Here is a 9,371-nt window from a genome sequence, read left to right on the forward strand (position 1 = left end):
GGATCACTTGAGCTGGGGCCAAAAATCTCGAAATGGAAAGTTTGCTTGTTCTAGAACACACGAAACCACTTGCACCGACCACGTACCTCACTGCTGACGTTAGCAGACCACGCATTCGTTGACCGCGGGGCTCAGCAGTGACCTCACGATGGTCTCCTACTTCCATCTTCGAGAGAAAGCCACGCATGACGTCCACACACACCTCCCACCAACCAAAGTATCAATGCAGAGTTAATTGGAAGATGCCCTATAAAATGGGATGGTGTTAACATCATGCTGCACACCGCTCGCACGCAGGCAGATAGATACGCACCCTGATCCATCTCACGCCTTCAGCCAGCATCAGCTTAGAGAAATGGCGCCAGTGAAGGTGTTCGGGCCGGCGATGTCGACAAACGTGGCGCGGGTGCTGGTCTTCCTGGAGGAGGTCGGCGCCGAGTACGAGGTCGTCGACATGGACTTCAAGGTCATGGAGCACAAGAGCCCCGAGCACCTCGCCAGAAACGTACGTAGCCTCCATGAGTTTAAACCCATCCCCTGCTTCGTTTCTTTTCTGGATCTCGATGACCATTCCAGTAGAAACATATCTTGGTGCTGATGTTTTTCTCTAAAGAAGATATTGGTGCTGATGTTCACCTGTTTTATTGCAGCCGTTCGGCCAAATCCCTGCGTTCCAGGATGGGGATCTGCTTCTCTTTGGTATTGTGATTCATGGAAAAAAATAGCGCGCTATTTCGGTGCTAATAGCACGCTATAGCGTTTCTGGACATGCCACGCTATATCATTTCGGCGCTATAGCGTGCTATAGGCCTATAGCGCGCTATTAGCGTGCTATATAGCGTATTTTTCGGCCGACGCTATTTTATTATAGCGCGCTATTTTTTTTCTTGCTGTGATTACTTTGCCTCATCATCAATCTGACTGCTCTGCTCACGTCTTACTTTCTCTGTTTCCCAGAGTCACGCGCCATCTCCAAGTACGTCCTCCGCAAGTACAAGACGGGCGAGGTCGACCTGCTAAGGGAGGGCAACCTGAAGGAGGCGGCCATGGTGGACGTGTGGACGGAGGTGGACGCGCACACCTACAACCCAGCCCTCTCCCCCATCGTGTACCAATGCCTCTTCAACCCCATGATGCGCGGCATCCCCACCGACGAGAAGGTCGTGGCCGAGAGCCTCGAGAAGCTCAAGAAGGTGCTGGAGGTGTACGAGGCTCGCCTCTCCCAGCACGAGTACCTGGCCGGGGATTTCGTGAGCTTCGCGGACCTCAACCACTTCCCCTACACCTTCTACTTCATGGCGACACCGCACGCGGCGCTATTCGACTCGTACCCGCACGTCAAGGCCTGGTGGGAGAGGATCATGGCCAGGCCGGCCATCAAGAAGATCAGCGCCACCATGGTTCCGCCAAAGGCTTGATTTCATACATGTGTGTGTGTGTGGTGTTTCCTTTCTTCCCTATATATGTCGACTGAGACCATAATAAGCTTGTATCTCCAGAATTACACTAGCGTTCCATCAAAAAAAAAAAAAAAGAATTGCACTAGTGTGGGATTTGGTTCTTGTGCAAGAGCATCTTCAACAGAGCTCGTAAAAATGTGAACTGTAAAACGCGAGTTAAGATCACTGAACTCGTGTTTACATATCGAAAAAGTATCGGCGCAGATCAGAACCCAACAAAAACTATACAAAAGCATATTCCTAACAATGGTCTTCTCCTGTATCAGAAATGACAAAATCAGACAAAATTTACAAATTTGAAGGTATGCATACTTAGATCCACTTTACTTTTTTTTATATTACCTACAATACAAAGTATTCTAATTGATATTTTGCACTTTCACTAGTTGAATGCACGTGCGTTGCTACCGGCCATGTTTCTATACGATTAATTTTTTAAATTATTACAGCGAGTTCAGACATCTCTCATTTGTAAACATATGCTATACATAAATATATTCGCGTAAATAGAAAGATATGCACACAATATTACACAAATTGAATATATTTACAACCTTTACATTTTGATTTAGATGGTTGCATCTCAACGTGTTAAAACTCGTTTTCTTACAAAAATCTGAACTTGCCACTTGATCGACTTGGTGCTTTGGTGCACGGTGACACAATGACGTGGGTGATTTAATTATTGTTCTCAACACTACCATTATACCATATAAAACCAACTACTTAATTCTTATTTTTTGTGAATAAAAATGGTTTAAAATTCTCTTAAGATTTGCTCTTTTAAAAGCTTTGCTTGGTAAATCCTAGAGACCTCGATTGCTGGCAACAGATATAGCTTTTCTTCTTTCCTCCGTATCTTCCGGAATATTTTTTAGGGAATCTTCCAGAATCTTTTTGATAAAATTATCTTACTATGCAAACCACGATAAAGTAAACTATACTATGTTGTTCACAAAGCGGCTATCAGCCAGTTCGATGGGTGAGCTGACTGTCATGGCTAAACTTGCATCCAATGAACAAAAAAATAATGATTTTGTGGAGGAAAAGAGAGTATCTTAATCACTGTCAGGCAGCTGAGTATGTATTGCCTGTTACAATAAATTTAACGAGAAAATCGGGTAGTGAACCCTTTAGGTTTGGTTTGCTCTACTGTAAGCAAACTTCACAAATTAATTTGTGAACTTGCTTATTACACACTCTTAAAATTTGGTAGCAAAAAAATCTCAAAAGATGTTTTAAGCCGGTTGATCTCATCCTACACATGCCAGTTTCTTCAGAGGTTCATGCCACCATTCTGGATAGTCTTGAGGACAGCGGCATTGTTAGACTCCGGAATCACTACGGGAGAGATGGAGTATGCCGACGGCCCCCAGCCGTCGGCACAGTCCAGAACGCCATCAGCACAGTGACCGTCGGCACAGCGTCGTCGGCACAGTTCTGGTCAGGGACTGCCCAATCACCGTCGGCACAGACTGGCCATCGGCACAGATTGTTGTGCCGACGGTAAAACCGTCGGCATACTATTTCAAAAAAATTAAATTTATTTTCGAAAAAATATTCAAAAAAATTGAAAAACATTTTTTTTTCACTTTTCTTCTTCTACTTTTTTACTTGTTAATCTTTCACAATCACACTTAGTACACTTAATCTTAGGTCAAATTGCACTTGTGGTCAAACTTCCCACTTGGTCACCCATCATCCCGCTCCGGCACGCTTAACTTTTTGGTTCTCTTCGGATGAGCTTCCATGAAAGAAATGACACCTTGATGTTAATATTACCATATCTATCATATTAACCCTTTGGCCGTGATGTCACACCTCTATATTTTTGAATTCTAAATAATTACTTAAGTAAACAACAATGAATATATATAAATAATAATAATATAGAATTTGAAAAACAATTAAATGATTTTTTGTCTTTTTATTTAATATGGAATAATTAATATCAATAAATGCGAATTTGGCAAATAATATGTCTAAATTGATCAGAAAAATGAGAAGAATACAAATATGACATCCATATCATCTTTTGAACCTACAAAGTTAACTTACCCAAAAATCATGAGCATTAGATCAAGTACCTCTAGTTCAAATTTGACTGATTTTATCGAAAATGAGGTGGAAAACGGCCTTGGCATGGCATAGTTTGCCGAAACAAGGTCATATTTGGCACGTGTGTGGACCCTAGGATGGGAAGCAAGAATGTGGACGCGGATTTCTAATCCGACCCACGGACATCCATCTTTTCATTTTTAGCGTGCCCAAACGGTTTTTATTTGTGAAGCAGCTACATGGAACGCATTTTAGTATGACGTGAAACCTCCGTGCGATGATAGTAGACCACCTACGCACCACCTATCACATGACATGTGCATGCGTTAGCTTTTTGGGAACCCATGCGTCTTTCGGTGGTGTCCCGCCGAATCCGCTGGAAACTTACCGAATTTGAACTAGGGGTGAACTATCGGTCGCTCCAGAAATTCCGAAAAAAATTGTTTTTAGTTCAACAACGCATCATTATATGTGCTAATTTTTGTCCGTTTAGTTTGTTCGCGAATGGGTGCACCCGCACACCCGGTACGACGATACCGCATGTCCCGGGGGTCCTGTTTTGGCCAGATGGCAATTTGAACGAAGTCAAAAAATCCCACGGAGCCGCGTGACGTCATTTTATATGTCATATTAACTATTCCGTTTATTAAAACTGGGATACGACAATTATTTTGAAAAACCCTTCACGAAAAAGGCTATCACGTCCACAGTTCTATGGATTTCAGGGGAAATGAGGTGGGAAACGGCATCGGCATGGCATAGTTTGCCGAAACAAGATCATATTTGGCACGTGTGTGGGCCCTAGGATGGAAAGTAAGATCCCGGACGCGCATTTCTAATCCGACCCACGGACGGCCATCGTTTCATTTTTAGCGTGCCCAAACGGTTTTTATTTGTGAAGCATCTACATAGGGCGCATTTTAGTATGACGTGAAACCTCCGTGCGATGATAGTATACCACCTACGCACCACCTATCACATGACATGTGCACGCGTTAGCTTTTGGGGAACCCATGTGGCTTCCGGCGGTGTCCCTCCGAATCCGCTGGAAAGTGACCAGATTTTAACTAGGGGTCAACTATCCGTCGCTCCAGAAATTCCGAAAAAAATGTTTTTAGTTCAATGATGCATCATTATATCTGCTAATTTTTGTCCGTTTTGTTTGTTCGCGAACGGGTGCACCCGCACGCCCGGTACGGCGATACCGCATGTCCCGGGGGCCCTGCTTTGGCCAGATGGCTTTTTGAACGAAGTCAAAAAATCCCACGGAGCCGGGTGGCGTCATTTTATATGTCATAGTAACTATTCCGTTTGTCAAAACTGGGATACGACAATTATTTTAAAAAACCCTTCATGAAAAGGGCTATCATGTCCGGAGTTCTATGGATTTCAGGTGAAATGAGGTGGGAAACGGCCTCGGCATGGCATAGTTTGCCGAAACAAGGTCATATTTTCCACGTGTGTGGACCCTAGGATGGAAGCAAGACCCCAGACACGGATTTCTAATCCGACCCAGGGACGACCATCTTTTCATTTTTAGCGTGCCCAAATGATTTTTATTTGTGAAGCAACTACATGGGGCGCATTTTAGTATGACGTGAAACCACCGTGCGATGATTGTAGACCACCTACGCACCACCTATCACATGACATGTGCACTCGTTAGCTTTTTGGGAACCCATGCGGCCTCCGGCGGTGTCCCGCCGAATCAGCTGGAAACTGACCGGATTTGAACTAGGGGTGAACTATCCGTCGCTCCAGAAATTTCGGAAAAATTGTTTTTAGTTCTACAACGCATCATTATATGTGCTAATTTTTGTCCGTTTAGTTTGTTCGTGAATGGGTGCACCCGCACACCCGGTACGACGATACCGCATGTCTCAGGGGTCTTGTTTTGGCCAGATGGCAATTTGAACGAAGTCCAAAAATCCCACGGAGCCGCGTGACGTTATTTTATATGTCATAGTAACTATTCCGTTTGTCAAAACTGGGATACGGAAATTATTTTGAAAAAACCCTTCACGAAAAGGGCTATCACGTTTGGAGTTCTATGGATTTCGGGGGAAATGAGGTGGGAAACGGTCTCGGCATGGCATAGTTTGCCGAAACGAGATCATATTTGGCACGTGTGTGGACCCTAGGATGGGAAACAAGACCCCGGACGCGAATTTCTAATCCGACCCACGAGCGACAATATTTTCATTTTTGGCGTGTGTGAAAGCCATGAAACCTCGAACATTATAGCTCATTTCTAAGAAGATTTGTTTAGGTATTTGAAATATTCCATTTTTTATATTTTTCTATGATAGATCTTGTTTTTCTGTAAAATTTGATATATTATACTTATTTTCTCAATTAGAATGATTTAGTTATGCTTTTTTGAAGACTGTCGTGCAGAAATAGAAAAAAGCTATGCCGACGGTATAACCGTCGGCACAGGTCTGTAGTAAAAAAAAGAAAAAAAAATTGTTGTGCCGACGGCCAGACTGGTCCTGTGCCGACGGCCAGAACTGTGACCGTCGGCACAACCGGTCTGTACCGATGGCCATTTTAACGCCGACGGTCATCCTTGTCGTCGCGGTCCGGAGGCTTCTTTGCCGACGGCCCCGATATTTAGCCGTCGGCACACACGACGACCGTCGGCACATCTGTGCTCTCCCGTAGTGAATGGCAGTGGCCGAAAAACTTGGAGTTTAAAAATGGCAGCATATGCTTGAGCTTCGGCCTCATCGGCGTCATAACAGCTAGGTATTATTTCAGCTACAGATATAAGAGCTTCACATATATGGTTTCAAATGACGATAAAGGGCACGACGCTTCCAATTTTAGAATCGATAGTCTCATCCACATGGGCTTTGGTCTTGTCCAGTCCTTATGTCAACTGGTATCAAGAAATGACAGTTTGGGGAGCTTATAAGCAGCCCGGACGCCCACAGTGCGGCACACAACCTTCCCCTTACCTCTGATAACTCTCGCTTGTTTAGAATTCTCTGCCTACAAGGAAGAAATATAATCTTTGGAGAAAAATCACCGAGCCACCGATTGTGTCTTCACCTTTATACTAAAGCATAATTTGGAATAGTTGATTAAGTGAAACATGTCAGAAATAACTAGATGGAGAATCAATCAGCTAAAACAAGAACAACTGTTGGGCATTTGTGGCACGCCTCTTGCAAATATTGGCATGTATTTATATTCAAAATGAAACCTTGGCTTTTATAGACATCCAGTTCTCACACCTCCTTCCCCTACTGCAATACCAAAAGAAACACCCATCATTCTCACCGGTGAACTGAATTAAGCACGATAATACCGCAAAAGCAAGATGAACGCCCATCATTCTCACCAATGAATGCAATTAAGAACGAGGATCTGAAAGGAGTGGTTAGGGCATTCTTGGGGACGATCCAACATTTCTTGGTATGGGGGTTCATTGTGGGGCGGTCTAGGATGGGGAGACACCAGTGACGACCTAGAAGAGAGATGACGTGGTCCTATAGATAAGGCGGTCCCGACCTCAAAGGTGAGATAGTGGGCTTCACCGAAGACAACGGGCTTCATGGGTGGTGGTGGCGGCGGGCTGGTGACCTTCAATGGAGGTCGCCATGGTACAGTGAGACATGTGGCGGCAGTGCCGCGTCGGAGGCGGGTGCGTGGGCACGGTGCACCTCAATGGAAACTCCGAGGCAGCGACCGTGGGCAAAAAAATCCACCATGATTTTGAGCACTATCTTTGATTTGTTTGGATCTATGATTTCCATGCGTCTGTGATTTTTTCATTGATCCTTGTAATAGTTATCCGGCTATTAGTTTCTCGCTCCTGAAAGGAGGGGAGATTTTATTATTTGACACATATTATTTAGGACTTCTATAATTTGTCAGACATTACTTCCCTCTTTATAATTTGCCACACAGTACATTGTTTCTCGCTCATGAAAGGAGGGGATATTTTATAATTTGCCACATATTATTTAGAACTTCTATAATTTGCCACACATTACTTCCCTCTTTATAACTTGCCACACATTACATTGTTTCTTTATAATTTGCCATGTTTCTTCTTTTATAGACTTTTTTTACTCGTAAATACATTATGAAATATAGTATGCTAGTGCCTCTTGGGCACATGATACCAGCCGGACCACCACGGACGAAGCAGGAGCACCGCAGCGCTGCCCGTCGGACCACCAATACAGACGCAGCAGTAGCGCTGACCTTCCTCCGGGTGGCGACCACGGCGCACCTACCACGACAACGAAGAAGGTGCACTGCTGCTGCCCACCGGCGACACCGACTGGACCAAGGATGGAAGCCACCTCACCCTACACATCTAAATCTCTAAAGCATCGCCCACGAGGGAGGGCATAACTGCATGTCACGTCTCCAGGTACAGGACAGCCAGCCATGCCAAATGTCGTGGTGCCAGAACTGAAGACGGACGGACAGTGACGTTGAATGAGACTCCTGCTACTGGCATCTTATTCTTGCTAGAAAGTCGAGGCAATTATCCCAGTTGTGCAATCTGTTATGCAGTTATGTTCTTACCTTCCCCAACTCACTACTCTTCTTCAAGAGAAATAGGGCAAGAAAATGATGTGAAAGAGGGAAATTCAGGGAGAGGGAATGTGTTACCTGGATCACGGTTCTGCTCATTGTCGCTGGTCATGGCTGCGCCACCCTTGGTCCAGCCGCTGTTGCCAGCGGCGATCCTGTCCAGCTACTCTGTTTCCTAGGGAACGAGCGACAAAAAAATTTAGAAGAACAAGCGACAATTGTTGAGGATGTTTGTTTCGTTCCAATTAAGCCTCCGATTAATAGAAAGAGAATAGTTGCTTTTTTCTCTTGGGAGATGCATGCGTTAATACACAAGGGGAGGAAAATAAGTCCTGATTTTTTTTTGTGCATTGATATGGAAAGGATTGATACGTAATAAAAATGTTTCTATTTTTTATAAGTGACGTGGAAACATTGCTTCTAAGTGCATCTCCAACGGGAAGACGCAAACGGACGCTGACCGACCGTTTGCGTCTGCCTGGAACGAAAATGCGTCCGGTACCACCTCCAGCGGAGCGACGCATAGTGACTGGGCCGTCCGCAGCGATGCAAACATGGCCCAAATATGCGCCAGGTTTGCGTCTCTGCGGAAGCTACGCGGACGCAGCGGTCGTCCGCTAGGTCCTCGCACGGGCCCACCTGGCAGGGACACAGATGTTTCGTCTTCCGCGACATTACTTATGGGTGGCGCGCTGCAGCTTTTCCAGGGCCGCGTTAATGGCGCGCCTCGGCTTCTGCGAGTGTGCGCTGCTAGGCGGCGTCGCAGTGGCAGGACATTGAAGGCGAGATGGTGTCTGAGCCTCTTAAAGGAACGCTGTCAACGCCCATTTCCCCGACCACACCATTGCCGAGCCCACACTATCCACCCGACCGACGCCATGGGGAAGAAATGATGGCCGTTCCTGTTATCATCAGAATTTGACCGGATCAGAGGTGGGCCGTGATTAAGATGGGCTTGAAGAATATACACGGAAGAAATACATGAATCGGCCTTGTATACAAAGTTTGGGCTAGTTTGCCCGTGTATCTGTAAATATAGTAGGATACGTGTCGGTTAGATAGAATTTGGCTCGTGCACGGTTGGGATTATTCCCACGTTAGAAAGTCTACGGACTATAAATATGTATCTAGGGTTATTGAGAAAAACAACAATCACGTTCATCACAAACCAATCTAGGCGCATCGCCAACCCCTTGTTTCGAGGGTTTCTTCCGGGTAAGCATCATGCTGCCTAGATCGCATCTTGCGATCTAGGCAGTACACGTTTATTCGTTGTTCATGCGTTGCTTGTGCTGAAGC

General features: G+C 45.2%; 1 protein-coding gene across 1 annotated transcript; it reads left to right on the top strand.

Annotated features, from left to right (window-relative positions):
• Window positions 1-212: 212 nt before the first annotated feature.
• LOC124670581 (probable glutathione S-transferase GSTF1) lies at window positions 213-1,498 on the top strand. The gene is made up of 3 exons (XM_047207069.1): window positions 213-505; window positions 651-699; window positions 958-1,498. Exons 1-3 carry the CDS (start codon window positions 260-262, stop codon window positions 1,416-1,418), a joined length of 756 nt encoding a protein of 251 aa, XP_047063025.1. The 5' UTR covers window positions 213-259; the 3' UTR covers window positions 1,419-1,498.
• Window positions 1,499-9,371: the final 7,873 nt, after the last annotated feature.

Source organism: Lolium rigidum, chromosome 7 (genome assembly GCF_022539505.1).
Source record: "Lolium rigidum isolate FL_2022 chromosome 7, APGP_CSIRO_Lrig_0.1, whole genome shotgun sequence".
NCBI lineage: Eukaryota > Viridiplantae > Streptophyta > Magnoliopsida > Poales > Poaceae > Lolium > Lolium rigidum.

What these genes read in the sequence shown, in the direction of transcription:
- LOC124670581 (XM_047207069.1), top strand. Translation starts at nt 260, where the DNA reads ATGGTGTTAACATCATGCTGCACACCGCTCGCACGCAGGCAGATAGAT. An exon ending in CCGAGCACCTCGCCAGAAAC is followed by an intron (nt 506 to 650) that starts GTACGTAGCCTC and finishes GTTTTATTGCAG; the next exon opens with CCGTTCGGCCAAATCCCTGC. An exon ending in TGGGGATCTGCTTCTCTTTG is followed by an intron (nt 700 to 957) that starts GTATTGTGATTC and finishes TCTGTTTCCCAG; the next exon opens with AGTCACGCGCCATCTCCAAG.